The following is a 21,344-nucleotide window of genomic DNA, read 5'->3' as shown; positions in this document are numbered from 1 at the left end:
TTCAGATGAAGAAACAAACTCATCTATATCTTGGATGCCCTGAGGGCGAGTACATTTTCAGCTAATTTTAATTTTTAGGTGAACTATTTCTTTAACTGTTTGTCTGTGCTTGTTGTATTAATGAAAGTACACTTAAATCACAAACAACACTTAATCAAGCAATTTACTTAATCAATCAATTAGAGACTCTCAACAGGACATGATTAGCCATTGTACAATTTCACATTTATACTCTCTCCATAATGAGAGAGAGAGAATGGTGAAAAGCAAACAAAACAGTGCCCAAATAGTATGTCATACATAAGTGTGCAATGACTTGTGTAACTAAGTCAGTAGTGGAATCCTGTCTGTAGTGAAAAGCCTTTTGTCTGTTGGAGTGAGGGTTATGTACCTCTCAAACAACTTGAATCAATGAAACAAACGGCCCAGCCAAGACCACTCAACAGCACGGTCAAACGGAACACGGTGGTCAAAAATGATTGGACAACATCTTCCAATCAGGACAGTTGCCTGACATGACCACAATGTGGCTGTCAACCTAAGAGCCAAAATGTCTGCTTCCAACAAGTGCCAGGAAATTCTTGGCACGTTGTCCGCCAACATCAGCCAAGCTAAGGGGCCATGGGTGAGAGATGTGCCCTCTGCAGTGTACAAAGTCTGACAGAGAATTGAACCTTATTCACAAACCATCAAAGAGCCGATTCTGAACCTGCTTAATAAAGACTGAGAGGACACCTCAGACCAGAACAACTAGAAAACTGGCAACTGGTGTGACGGCAATACAAGTTTCAGATGTCCCAGAAAAGCAGGACAATTTCATATTTGCATATTTATGAAGATGTGAAAGGTAGAAGCTCTTTTCAGCACTTTCAGTTTAGACCTAATAGTTTTCTAGTCTTTAGTAAACCTCTCCATAAAAATACACATTTTGGATAAGCTGTGGACTTGCAAACACAACAAATTAACTACTGTAGCAGTCAAATTAATTTACCATAAATAAATAAAAAATAAATTCTGATAATTACACCTAATAAAGCTACTTTCAGATCATAATGTAAAAATATTACATTTCTGTTAAATTTATATGAATATAAATATTTCTGATTTCAGATTTTTTTGTTGAATAATATTTCTATGATTTTATAGTTTTACAAATAAAGGAAAAGATAAAAAATAATTCTGGTATAGGCATAACCTTTTTATACTCTTAAAAATGAGGAAAATGCAATTGAAAATACATAACATGTTTAAAGCTGTTATAATCTTTTAAAACAGGGGCTAGAAAAGTTCCCCCAATGCAATTTTTCTTTGATATTATTGTACACATGGCTTCATTTAGTATCTTTGTACTGTGAATACCCGATTAACCTGCTTATATCTTTGAAATAGAGAAAAGGAAGCTAGATAGCTTACTTAAACCAGCTGAAAATAGCTGTGGTGTTGAATTGTCTACCGCCTGGTTGTTCTCCTCACATCAGCCTTCGTCCACTGACAATAAACAGTAAAGTTAACACCCTCTACACCGTCCAGCAATCACAAGCATCTTAAGTTAAATAAACCTTATTGTTTGACTGTGTTTCCAAAGCTTCTTGAGGGTTGAGCTTGACATTTCCACAAAGAGGGTGTTCCTGACTCACCGGCTTCCTCTTTCCTTTCGGCCACACTCTGGCTTTTTACTGCTCACACTCTTTTCCCCGTTATGTGTGCATGAGAAAAATGATATGCTTTTAACAATTTCTAATGGTAACATGAACATACAATAAAAAGGAGAAATAAAAAAGAGAAAAAAATCTCAAACTAGCAGTAATGAAAACAAAAATGAAAAATAATAAAATATAAGAAAAGAAAAAAAGAAAATAATAAAAATAAAAGAAAAAGCTTCATTAATGATTTTACCAAACCTACCATGACCAGCAATGTTACTGCATTTTATTCAGACTTTATAGGTCATTGCAGTCACAGCTAGAATTGAGTCACCAATCTGACAAACGTTTTAGTCAGTCTCACTGTTGCCCTGTTTGCTCTCATTCTGAGCATTCTTGCCTTTGTGCCCATGTTCTCTCAACCTCATCACATTCCACGACCTCTGCCAACAGAACGGCACTGTTTGATGATGTAAGCGCTGAATCTGTCGGTTGACTGACAGGGGATCGAGGACTTCCAGGGTGAGGAGCCCGAGGTGTCCATCAGTGCCACGGATTACAAGAAAAACACTAAAGCGCAACGATCAACAAGAAAGAGCTAACGCAAACTAGACTTAAGCTACTGATCAGAATAAGATTTAATTTGGGAACTTGATTCCATCAAACTTTAAACTATAGTTTAAACAGTTAAACATCGCTTGAATCGCTTGAACTTGAAATAAAGTTTTGCTTTCAACATATTTTTATTTTCCAACATTATTCATAAAGGTTTAGTTTCCAAAAGAAATGAACACTAGAGGCAGTAAAACTCCGACACCTTTTAAATTATTTTCACACAGAGTATGATTTACAGAGTTTCGATTAATAAAGCGTAATTTTCGCACAATTACTTGAAGAATATCATGTTATGACTTCAAAACAATTTTAATATGCTGGGAGATTTGAAAACTGATGCTTTTGAACGTTAGCATCGCACATATCCAGCTTCATATCAGTGGGTTTTCATCGAGGGTAGGTTTGTTCGGTAGCTGACGGAGTACGGAGACGTACTTGAGAGGCTAGGAGCTCCGGTTCGAATCCCGTGAAACTACGGTTCGATAAAACAGTTCAAAGCTGCATATAAATAAGTTCAAATGACACGGTTGCATCAACAAATGCGTTTTTATATCAGTTTTGCATTTGTTAACACTATCGGGTAGGTTTAGGGTTGGGTTTGGTGTAGGGCATATTCCCAACACTATAGAGCATTAACTTTTAGGGACAGTCCCCGGATATTTGAATTCTGAACCGCCGCAATACGTACCTGAAGCAACGTAATAAAAACACAGCAATACGTACCTATATCAATGTAATAGAAACGTGCCAGGGTTCACGTATTGAACCCGTGTTTTAGCGCCACTCAGTGGATATTTCTCTTTGAAACTGCGGCGAAACGTGCAGTAAGGTACGTAAAAACGGTGTTGCAGAAAAGCACACAGAGGTACGTATTTTTATGAGACTGGGTTGGTATATGCTGTCAAATGTGGTTTGTGACATATATTGTGAAATATATCTCAAAAGATTTTGTGTCAGTGACGGGACTATGCTAAAATTAGAATATTCAAATAAGAAAACTTTAGCAAGTAACTATAAAACTTACTGGCCTCATGGGGAGCAAAAAAAAAAAAAAAGGAGCATTATTTGACATGCATGGATGTATATGGAGACTTTGTTGAAAAGCTGAATGTAGATGATAGGTAAGACACAGCGCAGTGAAATATTTGATACAATTTTAAACATTTATTTAAGGCCCATTCACACTGTGAATGATAACCATAAAGTTTTAGAAATCATTCATTCTTTAGAATTTATTGTTTTTTTGTCCTTGGTGTGTTTGTTTCATCATCAGAAAACATTTGAAGAAATGTAATGTTGATTATTGTGATGTTTTATCAGCTGTTTGGACTCTCATTCTGATGGTACCCATTCACTGCAAAGGATCCATTAGTGAGCAAGTGATTTAATCCTAAATTTCTTGCAATAAGACTGAAACTGAAAGTAAAAACTTTTTTTTTGGAAGTCTTTTTCTTTCTTTTTTTTATTAAAGATTTATTTTTGGCATGTTTGCCTTTATTATGATAGGACAGATCAGAGCTGACAGGAAGTACTGGAAATCTTTTTCATGTAATGTAACAAAACTGTACACGACATGGGTTTCCTGTCTTTAAACTAGACAGTGTTCTGTTCTGAACTAGAACCCCACTTAACAATTTTATTTAGGATTATTTAATTTATTTCGTTTTAAAGGAGACATATTATGTCCCTTTTTACAATATGTAATATAAGTATCTGGTGTCCCCAGAATGCGTCTGTGAAGTTTCAGCTCTGTGCTCATCTGTGCAGCCAAGGACAGAACAGTTAGCGTGTTTTGCTCAAACTTTCACCATGGCATTGGAGCTGGTACACCATTGTCGCTTGCGAAATCAAATGACGGTGCCATGGGTGGAAACGTACAGATTAAGGGGCGGTAATATTATAATGAGATCCCTTTGCCACGTCACCAAGGGAGCGAAATCAGACGCGCTCGTTTTTTCAGATGTTTGCAGAAAAAGGCTTACCAAAACAAAGTTACTGGGTTAATCTTTTTCAAATTTCCTTGGTTGGTAGATGCACTGGGGACCTGATTATAGCACTTAAAACCTGGAAAAGTCAGATTTTCATGATATGTCACCTTTAATACCATTTCCTATACAAGTAGAATTTAGCACAACAAGCAATTTCTATTTTTTTTTTTTATTAATTGCTTGTTGGGTTGACATAAGCCTACGGTGTAACTAAAATATGTGTAAACACAAAATAAATCTCTGAAATATAAAATAAAATAATAAAGGTGGTTTTAAAGACAGCGATTTGAGATTGAGTATAACTTCGCTAACTATATTTAATAAACTTATAGGCCTGCTTACTAAGCCGACACAAAATTTGGTCAGGAGACCATGTATGTCGTTCACCACATGAGATAAACCACATTAGGGCCACATAAAGTTGGAAACTGATTAAAAATAGCGAGTGTATCCTCAAGCGGCCCGGTCCCAAGAGCGGCTCAGCAGATGCAGTGCTGATGTGGAAGTCAAGACAGGGGCTATCATGGGGCCGTTTCTGAGAGGGGCCCCCAGAGGGGCCGAGCTCCCCTGCTTCTCAGTAGGAGCTAATGAATATGAACAGACAGAGGGCATATTGCCCAGTGTCTGTCTTGGCCTGTTTACCACAAAACTAATAGGACTCAGCTTTAAGGAAGAGGAACCCAAGGGAACCCATCTCCCTCCTGAGAGCGATTCAAGCACAACATGGAGAAACTGACAACTGAGGATGAGACGAGAAAAAGAGGAATAAAGTTGGAAAGGAAAATAAAAAAATAAAGCCTTTATATCTGAAGCTCTTTTCCATTTCCTAATTATCACAAGCTTTGAAAGCCACACTACAAAGGAAGTGAAAGCACAGACAAAATCAGGCAACAATTAGCCAAGCGAGACCAATCAATGAAACAACAAATTAAAGGTCTTGTAACAACACTGCCTGCGGCAAAACGCTTTCATTGTTCCAGAGGTGTTAATGACAAGCGTGTCTGTTAACTGTGCATTTTATTATAGCCTTTTTGGTCAATTTAAAGGGATAGATCACCCAAAAATTATAAATGTGCCATTTATTCACATTCATGTAGATAAGTATAATAAAAGTAGTCATTTTGACTCATACCCATATATTCCATGTCTTCTGAAGCCATATGACTGAAATTTAAGTGACTGTTCATTGAAAACCTTGCTTGAAATTTGTGGTCACCATTCACTTTAATTATACTGAAATAAGGCATTCTGGTACGATTGACTCCTTTTTTGTTCTACAAAAGAAAGAAAATTTCATGGATTTTGAAAGACATGAGAGAGTGAGTACAGGATTTTCATTTTCTGGGTACTATTTCTTTAAAGTTATCGCTGCTGAAAAAAGTTGATTATGATTATCAGGGCAGAGAAACAGAGTAATAAATGGCTAAACAAATGACAACCAACCTGTGGTGTGGATCCGTCAAACCCTTCTTTCCGGATGACCGTCTGGATAGACTTCAGGAGAGCATGATAGGGTACTGGTAACGGACTGAAAGAACATGACAAGAATAAAATATACTTATTTTGAACATTTTCAGCACGAACATTTTCAACATTAATAATAATAAGAAATGTTTCTTGAGCAGCAAATCATCATATAAGAATGATTTCTGAAGGATCATGTGACACTGAAGACTGGAATAATGCCTGGTGAAAATTAAGAATTACATCACAGGAATAAATAGCATTTTAAATTATATTGAAACAGAAAACAGTTATTTAAAGTTGTAATATTTCACAATATACTGTTTTACTATATTGTTGATCAAATAAATGCAGCTTTGGTAAACATAAAAATTCTAAATTTGTACTAACCCTAAACCCTGAATATTCCTGTAATTATTGTAATAAAATAAATGCAACCTTTGAGAGCATAAGTGTCTTTCAAAAATAAAATAAAAATTGTACAGACCCCAATCTTTCAAAGAGTAACGTAAGTGTAAAACGTAGTCACATTTAACATTTCTTTCTTTTATCAGATGCTTTAATCTAAAGTAAAAAGTGTGGAATTGTGCAATTAATCATACCGATGTGTCAAGAGACTTAAAATTGTAAGAGAAGTTTCAAAGTTGACTTAGAACAAATGTGCAAACAAATGATAGCTTTAAACCATGTTTATTATTTATTTTTTTATGCAAAGGTTCAGTTTCAGGAAAATGCTTGAATGTGGACTATTATGATCATGGCTTCATACCAGGTCAGTAAGTGTAAAACGTAGTCACATTTAACATTTCTTTCTTTTATCAGATGCTTTAATCTAAAGTAAAAAGTGTGGAATTGTGCAATTAATCATACCGATGTGTCAAGAGACTTAAAATTGTAAGAGAAGTTTCAAAGTTGACTTAGAACAAATGTGCAAACAAATGATCGCCTCTAAACCATGTTTATTATTTATTTTTTTATGCAAAGGTTCAGTTTCAGGAAAATGCTTGAATGTGGACTATTATGATCATGGCTTCATACCAGGTCAAAAGCTGATGATACCTGTGTACACTTCAATTAAAACCACTAATTGTTGCGGCATATGCTGCCGTCATAAAGTGGGATTTGCTTTGACATCACAAAAGCCTGTTGACATCGGCAGTAACCCTGGCAACCTAGCAGTGCATGTAGACGCAAGGAAATACATCACTAATTAAATCAAATGAAATGAAATGAAATTAATTAAAACACTTTGGCACCTCTGTCAGCTCCGGGCGCTCCCCCTGAGGCCTGCGGTGAGTCTGAGTGTGCTGAAACAGAGCGCTGTGTTAACGGGACAGTGCTTCTGATCCCAGTGACACAGCGCTTCTATGTTAAATCAGGGGTAAGATGTGCAACTCATAGCAAGGGAGGTCAAAGCACTTGACCTGCTCTGTGTTGCACATTTTGTCTTTACTCAAATATGTTTCTTGCTTTCTTTCTCCCTAAAATCTGAGAATTTTATACAGTGTCCTAAAACATATTTAGACCCTAAAACTGCATTAGATAACAAAATACCACATGGCATTTATCTTACGGAAGGTTGGCACAAGCACACATTTCAAGTGTAATATTATGTTACAAAATGAAGAATACTAAGTTTAACATTATTCAACAACAGAAACACATTCAAAAATTTGGGGTCAGTAAGGTTTTTTTTTCTCATTCCGTAAGACGCATTCAATTGGGGAAAAGTGACAAATCTTTTGTAACATCTTGAAAGTCTTTACTATTTCAAATAAATGCTGTTCTTTTGAACTTTTAATTCATCAAAGAATCCTGACAAAAAGTGTATCACAGTTTCCACAAAAACATTAAGCAGCACAACTGTTTTCAACATTGATAAGATATTTTTCTTGAGCAGTAAATGAGCATATTGAATGATTTCTGAAGGATCATGTGACACTAAAGAATGGAGTAATGATGCTGAAAATTCAACTTTGCATCACATGAATAAATTAGATTTTAAAATATATTCAGATATAAAACACTTACTTAAAATTGCAATAATATTTCATAATATTACTGCTTTTACTGCATTTTTTTTAACCAAATAAATGCAGCCATGGTGAGCAATAAGAGACTTGAAATGCAATGGCATTCAGACATTCTGAAGACTCCTATTACTATTCAGAGCAAGTGCATTTTTGTTTGAAATATAATGATGACGATCAAGCAGCCTGTTGAGATTAAACTACTAGACTGAGATTTATGTCTTTGCTCATTTAAAGATATATATCACACCTCAGGGGTTTTGTAAAGTCTTTCATTCTGTCACTTCAGTCATTCATTTCAGTCTTTCCCTCTCATTCTGGCTCACAACATGTTGCAATGACCACACTGTGCCACTCTGCATGCAGCTACGACAGCCATCAATTACTCAAAGATTGAGAACTGAATTTAAATCTTGACAAACAGCAACATCCAGGCCTGACACATACTTTTAGTTGTGTTCAAAAGGACTAGCTGAATTTTTCTGATTCTAGCTGAAATAATGGGATTATAACTTTTATGACACAGGTTTTATGACACAGTCACATGTCAAACGCACATAATGATTAAGTCTCAAAATTAAAATTTTCTGTGGTAATCATTATGAACAAATAGTGTCGATAGAACTGATTATGAATCTTCCATCTGATTATGAATCTTCCATCTGTGCATATTCACATAGTGTTCAAACGTTTGGGGTCGGTAAGACTTTTGAAATGACTTTTATGGTTTTGAAAGAAGTCTCTTGTGCACACCACGGCTGCATTTATTTGCTCAAAAATACAGTAAAAATACCTTAATATTGTAAAATTTAAAAGAACTGTTTTCTTTTTAAATACATTTTTAAATGTAATTAATTCCTATGATGACCAAGCTGAATTTTCAGCAGCCATTACTCCAGTCTTCAGTGTCATTGATGAACAGAAAGTTTAAAAGAACAGCATTTATTTGAAATAGAAATATTTTGTAACATTATCAATGTCTTTACTGTCACTTTTGATTAATTTAATGCATCCTTGTTAAACAAAAATATTAATTTCTTTAAGAAAATATATCATTGACCCCAAACATTTCACGCTCTAAAGCCACCTCACTGATTTGCTCCTTAATGGGGTGAAACATGTGTTTCCCTCCTTTGATTAAGACCTGGGGAGGTGGGGGTGGCGGCAATCAAAAGAGGACACGCCCCCATTGTGTCTGAGACAGAGACCGCAGCAGCCTAACAGAGCGTGATCGCTTAAGGTGCCGTCCGTTGAGGATAATGGCCGACAGGTGAGCTAATTAAGATCACAGTGATGCGAGCGAGAGGGGGACCAGAGGGGCGCGTGGAGGCAGCATCCGTCTTAAACAACAGGCTCCGCATTCACCTGGAGAGCAATTTGTGCCAATTACGGCACGTAGTGAAACGGAGCAATTTAACAGTCTGGAAACGGCATGGGGTTTTTATTCTATGAGCTGTGAAACGTGGAAAGACAATGAGGGTTTTTTGTATCTCAAGACATTTTATACACACATACAATTTGCTGCAGTTTCCAGCTCAAATAAAAACTAAATGTAGTAAAATAGCAACAATTTTTATTTCTTTTCTCACAAATTATGATCAGATTATCGATTTACAGACTTCTTTCCCTGCACAATAATATGTTATGATGACCCCAAAACACTTTTAGCATAGTGCATGATTTGTAAAGTAAACCATTTGACATCCGCATCACATGACCAGCTCCATATGTATGATTTCTCTAATGCAGTAAACTTGCTTGTTAGCTCACCTGGTACAGCACTACATTGCGATACCGAGCATTCAGGTACGAGTCCTACTTTTCACGATACTCAATACAAGAATTGAAAGACTTACAGAAGCAAACTAAAATGGAATAGCTGCTTCAAAAAAAGCATTTTTATCTAATTTTTATCTGCTCAACAGTCGGTTAGGTTTAGTGTAGGAGGTATGTTATTGTCAAACACAAAAGAGCATTAACCTTTTAGTGTAACTCACCAGACATTTAATTTCTGAACCGCAGAAATATGCCCAACAACCGACGTAATAAAATTGCCACATTCACTTTCATCAGTTCTGAATAAAAATTATTGAGCTTTAAGCGCCATATCAGTGGACACTTCATTTTCAAACTGCTGCAATGCATACAACAACCAATATAACATTTTGCCAAATTCACCTTCACCTGTTTCGGATAAAACTGAACAAGCTTTTAGCTCCAGTCACTAAACATTACATTTCCAAACTGCCACAATACGTACAATCACCTTCATGTGTTTGTAAAAATTACACTTAAAGGCAAATTACATACACATACTGGCCATTAATAACTTATTTATTAGAAAAGCAAATTTAGCAACAAATAAAAATGTTTAAACAACCTTCTTACAAAAATATTGATTAAATAACATAAATCTTAATAAAATAAACAAAAATACCAACAACATAAACTGCATATTTTATACTTATTTCTTATTTTTAAAAAGGCAGTTTTTTCTTATTCTTCAACATTCTATTGTACTATCTCCATATTTTACAAAAAAAAAATGTATTAAATAACATAACAAATCTTAATAAAATAAACTAAAATACCAACAACAAACTGTGCATACTTTTACTTATTTCTTAATTTTGAACGGACCATTTTTTCTTCATCTTCAACTTTCCCTCATGGAGACCTAAAATGTCCTCAGGAAGTCAAAATTTATTGGTATTACTATACTTGTGGTAACGTTTTGTCCCTATAACGTAAGGAATACCAGGACACCCCACACAAACGCACACACAAACACACACACTTTATATTTATTCTTATTCGCCTTATGGTTACGAAACAGACAGGGAGTACAGTAAATAAGTTAACTAATGACTCTGCTCTTTGTACCTGGATAGGGTTTGCCTCCCTGAAAACTCTCCTGTAACGTCTTTTGTCGGACAGAGGGAGACTGGGCAGAGGAAGACTGGGCCGCTTGTTTTTGTTCAGCCTCTTTATACGTTTCAGGGTGTGTTGTTTGTAAATGTTTAAAAAGGTTGCCTGTATTGTTGCTGTGTGTGACTCTCTTATAACAAATATTGCATCGTGCAATATTTTTTTCCGCTGTTGAGAAGTAGCACCACACCACGCTACGTTTCCTGCTTTCTGCCATCGTGTCAATTTGCGTGCGATCGTGCGTGTTGAGATTGTGAATGGCACATCGCACTGCGCAGCCGCAGACCGATCGGTTTGTAACGTCATACCACCGCGTCCGCGAGAGCTTTTCTCTTTTTTTTATATCATACACATACCGTCCCCGATCGGCCTGCAAACACTGCTAAAAACATTTAGTTATGCAGAAATTATTAATATAATTAAGTATCGATACTTTGCAGAAAATATCGATACCACAATAGTAGCCTCTGATTATCGATATATCCCTAATGTACAACAACCAAAGTAATACAATTTTACCACATTCATCTGTTTCAGATAAAACTGAACAAGATTTTAGCGCCAATCACTAGACACTTCATTTACAAACTGCCGCAATACGTACAACAATCAATGCAATAAAATTTTGCCATATTCATCTGTCTCGGATAAAGCTGAAACCTTTACTTTGCAAGGGTCACAAAACAGCCAGCATAATATAATTTTTGGGTTGGAAATTACATGACGATTAGATGCCCTTCAGCAATATACGTACTAGGAATAAAGTCTCTTCATGTTCCTATGGGACGGAAACACATCTAAAAGGTGTGCTAAAACAGTTAATGGCTAAAAGCTTTATGATTCCATTACAACACGTCATAAAATCATAATAAACTGAAGGCAGAGGAAGGAATGACGGCAAAATTCCAAAAGCAACACCTACGTAGGCCACGGCATCCATCACGTTGCTGCCATGGCACAAGCTGTTCCGCGGACACAGTATCGCCACACAGGAACACATTTACTGATGCGAGTAAACACAGGCTTGGGAACACGGCCCCTTCACTATGGTGCTGTTATGCAGATAAACAATTAGAAGACCCCCATAGACTGTCATGTCTCAATTGTTGCAACTGTCGGTAGTCACAGTATGTAAAACAAAATATAAAAGAACATATTTATTTGCTACAAACATTTTACTAGTTTATAGTAAATAAATATTTGTAATTTACACACTAGCACTTCAAAAAAATTGAGGTCAGTACAATTTTTTAAAAATGTTTTTGAGAGAAGTCTTATGCTCACCAAGGCAGCATTTGTTTAATAATAAAAAAAAGTTAAATTTAAATTTTTAAATAATACAAACACTAATATTGTGAAATTAAATTAAATTACAAATTAAATGAACTGTTTTCTACTTTAATATATTTTAAAATAAATTTAATTCCTGTGATGGCAAACCTGAATTTTTCCCAGGCTTCAGTGTCACATGATCCTTCATAAATCATTATAATATGCTAATATTTGGTGCTCAAGAAACATTTCTTGTAATCATTAATGTTCATAATAGCACAGTTGTGCTGCTTAATATTTTTGCGGAAACAATTATATATATTTTAAGAATTCTTTGATGAATAAAGTAAAAAAAAACAACAACATTTATTTGAAATGTTTTTCCACAACATATTTAATGCATTCTTACTAAACAAAAGCATTAATGCCTTTCAAAAAAATAAATAAAAACATTTATTATTTAAAATATAAATCTTACTGACCAACTTTTAAACAGTTGTGTACATAGAGAATCATCTACGAATTGATGACCTATCATAGTGGACCATTCTTTACATAAGACAATAACAAGAAAAGTTAAGCATATAAAAGACTCCAGCTCCAGCTTCCAGCTACCACTGATAGCTTATCCATTGTTAAACTGTAAGAGACCCAGAGGATTCGTTAAGCCATCGAGAACGTAATCACTTTCTGACGAGACTGACCACTTGGGCTTAGGAAAGCACACTTGCACGCGGGCAGATGTTTTCCTCAGGTTGTGAGGGGGTCTGGTTTTTGCTCCAGAGTTTCTAATGAGCAGCGAGGCGAGCCCCTAATCTTCTCCTGATCTGGATCAGCGACTCTTATGTGTTCCAGCACCTCCTTCGGAGACTGACAGCTTGGCGCTCATCCTCGTTTAGTGGGCCAGTCGGGTCGACCCCTTTAACGTTACGGCATGGGTTTTGACTGACTGAACTTTGATCTGGCATCTCCATTGAGAACAAGAAACGAGTTTAGGATGCAAATCCCTTACTAGATTTACTGGTGCTTTGTGAAGAGGACAGAGGTATGATAAAGGTTAAGGAGGGTAAGTATCCCCTCTGAGACGGGGGAAAAAAGAGGAAGGGGGAGGACGAAATAAGGAAACGAGACTGAAAATATCCAATGAGGAGGAAAAAAATGAGTGAAAGTTGTCCGAAAATGCAGACAGAAAGAGTGAAATCTTTGGGGACTCACTAGTGTCCCCCCTAATCTCCATAGCAATCTGGATTATGGGCTGGCAGGAGGGGTCTTTTCTGAAAATGGAAGAAAGAGGGGTGCGCGGACGCCACGGCGAGGGCTGTGAAGGGATTTGGGGGTGCTGGAGGCTGCTGGTCCATTGTAAAGGGCTTGAGGTTGAATAGAAGCTCCATGTCCTCCTGTCTCCTTGGGTTTTAAGTCCACCTATAACCAGCTAAGCGTGAGTAATCCACCTAAACTGTGAATGAGAGCAGCCAAAGCCCATTCACAGCGCTGGGTGGGTAGGAATTGATATATTTATTATAGGACACTATTTTTCTCACCCCCTGTTCTTAGCATGTATAAAAGTGGTTCTCCACTCCAAAAATGGGTCGCATTTCTGTTCTGATTGAGTTGTGGACAGCAGGTATAAAACGATGCTGAATGCAAATAAGAAAATGCAACTAATTTACCATATAATCTTGCATGGGTAGCATAGTAAAATAAAGAGGTTTGTCAATTTTTTAAAAGACAGACTAAATTCTGTCCACGTTAACCATTTAACAGGTTTTTACAGTCTTTTACCGTTAAATTCATGGTCATTTTTACAGTGTAGCTTTCAATGTTGATATATAAAGTTGTACGTCCAATCAAACGCCATGGTATATTGGCATTGAAGCTAGACAAACAAGACTGATGACAACATGGACAGGCTGTGTTTCATGCACATAAAACTATGCAAAGCAAAAGAAACTAGAGTACTTCAAATCCAAATCAGTGTTATTTTAGTATCATTGATGTACTATTACAGTTTTTATTAACATTTTGAATTTTTCAGTTTTAATAATTTTGCTTTGTGTTTTTGTCATTTTTATTCTTTTGTGTATATATGTATATATTTTAGCTTTAGGTTATTTACTTTTAGTTATTTTAGTATTTCAAGTTGAACTAAACAAAAATTTGAAATGTGGCCTTGGCAACCAGTTGAAATAAAATAAGTGCAAGTTTTCTAATATTTTAGATCAGTTAACATTTATTTTCTTTCAAGTAACCAAAATGTTTTTATTGTTTTAGTTACCTATAATAACACTGGTGTAAATTCATTAGCAACGAAGATTTAATATTGTTTGTGCCAACCACAATGCATTTGTACACTAAATTTAAAATTGTGTGCAGTTGATTTCTCAATATTGTACTGAATAAAAGGACCGACTGCCCTACAGATGGTCTTTTACCTGAACTCTTGGTTGGTTCTGGTAGCGCCAGGCGATTTTCATTGTGTCTGGATTCTCTGGGTCACTTGGCTGAGACTGACCCTCGCTGATTTTCATGCCGGCAACATCATCCACAATTGGAGAAGGGAGTTCCTATATATTTTTTATAAATATATGAAAAGACAGAACATTAATTAACTAATTTATATACTACTTTTAAAATATATTTTAGACAGAATAAAATTAAAGAAAAAGTTGCAAATAATGTCATTGTATTACTGTTATAACTTTTTTGCACCCACTGAAATTGAAGTCTTAAATGTTTAGACTAGTTCATAAATGTAATCTGAATAAGGAAATACTTTTTACCTGACCTTACGAAAATCTTTAGAGAAGCGTTTAAAATTGAAACAGCATTTATGGAATATTTGGAATAATGTTTACGATGTATTGCTTGTTGCTTGTATTTGAAAAATAAATGACCAGTTATTAACTTACTATATATTTTTATATGACATATCAAATACATTGTCTATATTTTATCTCAAATATGTCGTCTATATTTTAACTGAGTTTGTGTGGGTATTGATGTTTCTAGAATTTTTACACTGTATCTAGGTAGACTAAAGCTAGTTTAAGTAGCTAGTAGCTTGGCCAAAGCTCACTGTGAAAAGGGAAATGAATGTCAAGTGACCTGTTTTAACAAGGCCAAAAATATGAATAAACACAAAATGGTGCTAGCACATTAAAAGCTGTTGTTTAAACAACAGGGTCGATGCTGTCGTTAATGCCAAAAAATGCCAAAATGAAGGTGGGAACTGTGTCCCTTAGGGGAATGTTCATACAGACCATGCAATAACAAAAAACAGAGACTGTTTCACAAATAACAGCTCAATGCAGGAGCTGTCTGAAGGGCAACAACAGGCCCTCATTAAGCTTGTGTTGACTGGGGGCCAATCAGGGGACGGCGAGAGAGGAACTCCTGTCCACTGTCATTAAGGTGAGACTCGTTAACGCTCACAGGTAACTCCCTGAGCTCTTACACAAAAACATTCATGTATCAGTCTATGAAAGCTTAGATGGGGTAGGAGAGGAGAGAGAAAACACTGGCTATGTTTGTAATGGAATATTAGTGTACTGCTTAAAAGCACACTGCACACTGCACACTAGACATGACTACTGCCTAGAGCTTTTTAAATGCAGGACAAGAAACAGTATGCACATTTTAAACTACACTGATGCCTTACAGTCTTACTCTGTGAATGATGTAAAATAAAATAAAATGTGTCTGATTAAATAATAAACCAAGAAGATGTGAATGATTAAGATGTGTCTAAATAAATAAATAAATAAAATGGTCAAATACCAAAGATGCGAACAATGTAAAATAAATTAAATAAAATATACTACTACTAGTAACATTAATAATAATGAAGTAAGAAAAGATGTGAATGACCAATTGAAATAAAATACAATAAAAAATAGAATAAAATGTTTGATCAAATAATGAAGCAAGAAGATATGAATAATTTCAAAATAAAAAAAATATAAAACAATGTCTAAACAAATAATGAAGCAAGACAAGATGCAAATAATGTCAAAATAAAATAAAATGTCATATGAAATAATGAAGAAAGAAAAGATGTTAAAAATTACAGCACATATTACTTCTGGTTACTTCATTGCATAAGCAATGCAAGGTCAATTTGTGCGCATTGCATTGTGGGACAGATTTGGAATGTACAAAGCATGTATAAACTGCTATGCAGACTATACATGCAGAGAAAAAAATAATACTATGACTACGTTGACTATGGTATTCTATTCCAAACAGTTTCAAAGAGTCCTTAGACCAAAAGAAATCAGACTATATAGCACAGTCATAACAATACATACAGACATTGTGTCATGTTCGGTCACACGGTTCCTGACCAATGCTGAGAAAAACATTTTACTGAAAAAGACACACAGATTTCTCCAGGTTTATTGTTTTGAGGGCCAGGTACTAGTTATATAAAAATAATACGGCTGTAAATAATGGATTTTGATGTATTTGGAGTTCACAGAACCAAAAAACCTGACCAAAGTGTCGAAGAGGCAGAGTGTGAACACTTGATTTGATTTTCTTCATACCTGCACGATCTCATCAGGGTGATCTCGGGCGGATGCCAGGAAGAGTTCATGTCCGCACACAACTCCCTCCGCCAGGAAGTACTTGAGCAGCATGCGGGAGTAGCTGTCATAGCGGTCCTCCTCTGTGAACAGGAATCACCATCAATGCCACACATACCAACCCAAACATGAGCGCTGAGCCTTTTGACGCACCTTGTGACAAAAGAACTGTCAGTGAGTCACTATCACATCAGATACTGTAATTATCCCAACACAGAGAACAAAAACAAGACTAACCTCAGATGAAATAAGAAAACAACTGTTTATTCTGGTTGCTAGTGATGCCAAACACACTAGACGCTTTGTGATACATGCCACATGGTAAGAGGCTAGTGTGACTGTAATGGATTCGGCATCTATCAGCAGCTACACTGTGCCTGAAAAGTGTGAATATGACACTAAATTCCTCCTGTAGTGGAAATGTACATGTATGTCTGTTACAAAGCTGAACGGAGTATAAGAGAAAAGAACACCTGTCTTGATCTGTAAACCAGTTCTTCAACCCTGTGACGAACCTTCAGTGACAGATACAGTTATACAGACAAACATTTGCCAATGCAGACCTGATCATAGTTCTGAGGTTTTGAGATGCACATTTTCATCGAAAAAATATTATTAGGTATTACTACCGCCTTCAAAGTGGCATTACTATTACTGTGTTTTACACATTTTTGTACATATTAACACCCTTATAAAGCACCAAGAAGGTCTAAAATCGTTGGAGAAGGAGAAGGTTATTTGTTAGCATTTCAAAATGATTGCTTTAAAAAATTATAAACCGTGATTTTATGTAAACCATTTCCATAGCAATGTATACTGTACAACATAATACTATAGTTTTATAAAATATAAAATAAATTAAATACAACATATAATATAATTATGCTTAATTGCTGTTTTTGTATCAGGAAAAAAAAAATTCTGACTGGAAAAAAATGTATTGTTATATTATGTAAATTACATAAATGTTACCTAACATCATTCGAAAATTTGTGGTCTGTAAGATTTTTCCTTTTTAATGTTTTGGAACGAAGTCTCTTATTGTCACCAAAGATTAATTTATTTTTGCATTCTAATTTACGCATTTTTAAATACAGTAAAAACAGAAATACTATTATTGAACTATTGTTACAATTTAAAATAACTGTTATCTAGGTTCATATATTTTAAACTGTAATTCAGCTGTGATCATTACTCCAGTCTTCAGTGTCACATGATCCTTCAGAAATCATTCTAATATTGTAATATTATTGTCAATGTTGAAAAAAGTTATGATTTCTTAATAGATCAGATTTTGTTCCAGGTGTATCTGATGAATATAAATAGAAATCTTTTGTAACCTTATACAATTATTTACTGTCAATTTTGATCAATTTAATGCATCGTTGTTGAATAAAAATATTAATTAATTTAAAAATAAATTGCATTAACCCTGCACTTTTTATCAACATTTTGTATATTTAGTCTTTTTTATTATTATTATTAAATTTCAAAGTAACTGCCCCAATTGGTTTAGAGCTGATATAATTACCCAAAAAATAAAATGACTTCCTGTAACAGAGTTGAGCAATGGCCAGCTCAGAAACACTCACAGACTACTTTTTCCCCTCTCCAGCACAAACCACACACACACACACACACACACAGGTTTGTGTTTGTGAAAAGTGGGGACATCCCATAGGCGTAATGGTTTTTATACTGTACAGACCATATATTCTATTGCCCTACACCAACCCTACCCCTAAACCTACCCCTTACAGGAAACTTTGTGCTATTTCAGATTTTCAATACACTCCATTCTGTGTGATTTATATGCGTTTTGAAAAGTGGGGACATGGGGTAATGTCCTGAAAAGTCACCTTCTCCTTGTAATACCTATGTCATACCCTTGTCATTATACAAATGTATGTCCTCATTTGTCACAAAAACGCGCACACACACACACACTGACAGTTTCAACCTTCCATTCTTCTTGACAAACACTCGCAAACCCACACAGGACTAAAGCCCCTGCGTGACCTCTGAAGGATTCCTCCAACAGCAGGACAGAATGAGGGATTTCCTGTCCTCGTCCCGATTCTGCCCACAAACCTGGATGCCTCTCATATTCCATCACCAATGAAGGAAAAAACAATTCCTCAGCTCTTCAATTTGTCATTGGAAGAACTCCCCTCTCCCTTATTGATGTGTTTCTAGGTCAGCAGGCCTTTGTGGCTTTCAGCGGCCCCGACAAAGACACCCAGATGGGCCCACTCGAGATGGGGCCTATTGTGGTGGCGTTTCTATGGTGCCTTACAAATAAAACCTGTGGGTGCTATTAGCCTAGCGGGGGTGTTTCGGGGGCAGGACGAGATGTGTTGGGGGTGCATATCTCTGCTGTAGAGAAAACACGACTCTGGCACATATCAGTCACCCAAGAGGTGGGACATCGAGAGACTTCCTATCTTTTCTGATGCAGAGAAGAGAGGGCATCTCTTTTGGAGAAAGAATAATGCAAGCCATACTTCAGCATGTGTGTAAGACAGTAGGAGTGTGTGTGCAGTGAGTGTGAGTCAGTCACTCAAAGCTGCAGGGGAAATTTGGGTCAACACTTCTGCCCTCCTGGTTCCATATGTTTGCTGTCTGAGTCCCACTGATTCACAATGGCACCGGTAATACAAATCGGAATTAAACGTGCAACCACTGGGGACACTTCTATCATGTATTTTAATTACTGTTGCATCAAATAATAACCGTTCAATTTGTGTATTTTTCAATATTAAAATAATTTCTTCTATAACATAATATGCAGAAAATTAAACCGATTACCTAACACAAGCACAATAAAATATTTCTTCATGTTTTAGCATCCCATCCAGTCTTACACAGCAACACTGGCTCAACTAGTGATGTAAATGTGGGGCGGAGCTATCTATTTAACCATCCAATGGCAGGTGGTGTTCAGATTAATAACATTTTTTTTTTTTACCATTTGCTTTAGTACAACTTGTAACAAAAATTACACACTTCACCTGTAAGTTAATAACATCTGGAAAAAAAAGATGCAGCATATTAGATAAAGCTACAGCACACAATTTAAGCAGATCATTTCTTTCCAATTTAGAATAATTTCTTTCCAATTTAGTATAAACATCTACTTGTCTAATACACATGTGGGTCACGTGTTGGGGACATGAGTGACCTAGACAGGAGGACTCAATACATCATAAAGAACCATGACCAATCCACTTTCAATGAAGTGAAAGAATGACTTCAATATGACAAAAGAATGCAAAGAATAGAAAGTAGGCCATAAAGATATAAGATACTTATGAATATATGTTTTGATAATGATGAGCCACATCAAAATGAATCACTATTCAAAAAAAAAAAGATATGGCAGTCATATACTAGAGTGTAAAGTGTCAACTTTCTTAACCTTATATTTAAAAAAAAAAAAGAAAAAATGATGAGGAGCAACAGAAACATCCTCAAAATTAGCCTCTCTACTCAGGTAAACTGCAGTTATCCTTACAGAATTTCAAAAAACACAATTAATCTGTAATCAGAGTTATCACCATATCTAATGAGCTATCAGCCTACTGAATCATAATTTGTAGAATCAAAAGCAACTACATTATTATTAAGAAAGAATATAATATACACACACTATTGCTATTTGCACATCTGGTTAGATGCTTCTGTGTTTCATTGGCTTTGGTTTTGTACTGTACACTAATGAAAACATTATTTTTAGTAATCAAATATCTTACCCATATTTTTATTAACCATTATGACATGCAAAACATTGGATGAGTGCAAACATAATAGCCAGAAATAATAACTTTTTCAACAACCTACTGGCATGACATGACAGTATAAAGACATTGCTTCATTGCTTACCTACAAGCAGCAGAGTTCCAACTGCCAGGCCTCCACCTACAGAACAGTGCACATGTTTTAATGACAGAACACAATAATGTAGTTTATCTAAACATCAACCAATACCATACACTTCAAAAGATATCCCCATAACTTAATCAGAAAAGCTCACGTACACCTGCATTAAAATAAACATTTTCCTTACCAGATAACATTTTGCATTATTATTATTAAAATGTCTAACTTTTAAACTAGATGCAATCAATATACTGTGGGTAAGCTAAGCAAGTACCTTTATTACAAACTGAAATATAGAAATATCTAGAAATATAGTATATATATGCTATATAATATATACAGTGTATTCTTTTTGAGTGTAGTATTTCAATTAAAGACAAATAAAAATAATTATAATTGTCATTATTATTATTGAACACATATTTCTCATGGAATTCTTTGTCACTTTTTACAGTGTATACATTCCAAGATAAAGTAATCATTACCGAATCTATATCTTTCAGGACTTAAAATACAAAAAAAATTTTCATGCAATATAATAATATTTAATTATACCCTTAATAAAATAAAATAAATGGAAGGAATAAGGGCATTTCTCTGCGAGGTCTTACATTATACTACTTGCATACATTAAGTGTGACAGTGGTGCAGAAAAAAGTATATTAATGGGGAAGTCTTTCTAGATTTACTAATAAATATGAAGACGATAAAGTGGAGAGCAAAAATATGAATATATTGCACATACACTTGACAGTAGGCGCGTTTCCATTACAGATTTGCGCAAAACTTTGGCGATATTTTATAAATGTTGATAAAAAAGTATTGCGAAATGACGGCGTTTCCATTAACCAATGTTATGAGACTTAAACGTAACCTTTTGCCTCTCGCGATAAGTCATGGCAATGGATTTTGGTTATATTTATTCAAAGGAGGCTTATGCGT

The 21,344-nt window shown here is 35.4% G+C and overlaps 1 protein-coding gene across 1 annotated transcript in view; it reads right to left on the bottom strand.

The window, feature by feature from the left end:
- LOC107728084 (elongator complex protein 4-like) overlaps positions 1 to 21,344 on the bottom strand; it is a 77,495-nt gene that overhangs the window by 54,538 nt on the left and 1,613 nt on the right. The window contains exons 2-5 of the mRNA XM_016538158.1: positions 20,406 to 20,441; positions 16,485 to 16,606; positions 14,373 to 14,504; positions 5,690 to 5,803 (exon numbers count right to left, since the gene is read on the bottom strand). Coding sequence (XP_016393644.1) covers positions 5,690 to 5,803; positions 14,373 to 14,504; positions 16,485 to 16,606; positions 20,406 to 20,441 — 404 coding nt within the window. The remainder of the gene's footprint in view (positions 1 to 5,689; positions 5,804 to 14,372; positions 14,505 to 16,484; positions 16,607 to 20,405; positions 20,442 to 21,344) is intronic.

This window comes from Sinocyclocheilus rhinocerous, unplaced genomic scaffold (genome assembly GCF_001515625.1).
Source record: "Sinocyclocheilus rhinocerous isolate Xijiao unplaced genomic scaffold, SAMN03320098_v1.1 scaffold1779, whole genome shotgun sequence".
Taxonomy (NCBI): domain Eukaryota; kingdom Metazoa; phylum Chordata; class Actinopteri; order Cypriniformes; family Cyprinidae; genus Sinocyclocheilus; species Sinocyclocheilus rhinocerous.
Note: the sequence above shows the minus strand (reverse complement) of the source record. Positions and strands in the feature narration are given on the sequence as shown.